The following is a 1,492-nucleotide window of genomic DNA, read 5'->3' on the forward strand; positions in this document are numbered from 1 at the left end:
CAAACAGAAGGTCCTAATGGTCACGAGTGAGGTGGCCCTGGTGGGTGTGGCCAGCTCTGCATTGGCCTGTTGGTTCTGTGACATCACAGAAGCCTCTGTGAGGTCACGGCAGTTATCTATATAAGGCGTGGCTCGGGTGGGTCTGTTGTGGGTGGAAGGAGACTGTTTAGAGTTGAGTGGAGATTAGAGTTGAGTGGAGATTATCGTTGATTTGATAACTGCTTTGGTGCTATGGGTAGTATAGGGAATCATTACCCAGTGCCCAGCAGGGTTCATGGCAAGTGTAGTGAGGGAGCATCCTGTCTGGGCCTCACGACCAGCGTGTCTAGACGGGGACTTCGAGAACACTACAGTGTGGTACGCTTTATCGGCAAAGGCGGATTTGGCAAAGTGTTTCTAGCTCAACATTGTGCCACAGGCATGCAGGTAGCGGTGAAAAAATTAACAAAGGCAAGGGCGCGAAAGGGCAGCATTATGTCAGAGGTGGGACTTCTGAAGGACCTTCAACACCCGAACATCACACAGTTACTAGAAGTTATAGAGACCAGGCACAGAGTCTATCTAGTGCTCGAATATGTGTATGGAGTCAACCTACGGAAAGAGATCTGCAGAAGCAAAAAGAACAGGCTGTGGGAGAAGGAGGCCCAGAGGATTTTCAGAGACGTCTTGGCAGCGGTGGATTACTGCCACAGACAGGGCATTGTGCACGGGGACCTCAAGCCTGAAAATGTTTTGATCAACACCGAAGGTCGGGCCAAGATCTGTGACTTCGGGTTGGGGATCCGGTTCCTCCCCGGGCAGGAGGTGACCGCAGTGGGCGGCACACTGGCCTATTACGCACCCGAAAGACTCTCGTGCCGGCGGTACGAAGCCCCTCCCCTGGATGTCTGGGCCCTGGGAGTGACGTTATATGAAATGGTTGTTGGGGATCATCCCTTTTATCAGGGTGAATCGGAGACGATCAGAAATATCCTTCGTGGGAGGGTCTCTTACCCCTGCTTCGTCTCCTGCAAAGTCAAACACCTTATTAGCAACATCCTGAGCCGGGACCCCACGAGGCGGCCAACACTGCAGGAGGTGCTGAAGCACCGCTGGCTTCAGAGTGTCCGGCCCCCCAGTCCTCCGGAGCCGCTCCCTGTGCCCACGAAGAGGGCAATCCTTAGCCGAATGGCTGGAATGGGATTCAACGTGTTAACAGTGATGGACTCCTTGAGGAGGAAAGATTACAATCACAACATGGCCACATTCCTCCTGTTGCAGAGCCAGGCCCTCCAGGGGCCTGTGCATGAGGCTGCAGAAGAAACACCGTGGCCCCTGGCGGGTCCTGCACCCTCAGCTCTCATCCCCTGGAGGAGGGCCAGCGAGCCTGCCCCCTGCCCTGGCCGCTCATGCCCCAGCGTGAAGCCCGGAGGAGAGCAGGGTGGCAGAGGCTCCCAGCCACCTGTGACCATCCGGAGGACCCCACCTCCCGTTGTGTCCCCCCAGCCTGGCC

The 1,492-nt window shown here is 56.0% G+C and overlaps 1 protein-coding gene across 1 annotated transcript; it reads left to right on the plus strand.

The window, feature by feature from the left end:
* Positions 1 to 8: 8 nt before the first annotated feature.
* LOC104860090 (sperm motility kinase 2A-like) lies at positions 9 to 1,488 on the plus strand (the record flags this gene model as incomplete). The annotated part of the gene is made up of 1 exon (XM_010621147.3): positions 9 to 1,488. A coding segment is annotated over exon 1 (1,257 nt), but the record flags the coding sequence as incomplete, so codon positions are not given.
* Positions 1,489 to 1,492: the final 4 nt, after the last annotated feature.

This window comes from Fukomys damarensis, unplaced genomic scaffold (assembly GCF_012274545.1).
Source record: "Fukomys damarensis isolate Sample0158 unplaced genomic scaffold, DMR_v1.0_HiC HiC_scaffold_68533, whole genome shotgun sequence".
NCBI classification, from domain to species: Eukaryota; Metazoa; Chordata; class Mammalia; order Rodentia; family Bathyergidae; genus Fukomys; species Fukomys damarensis.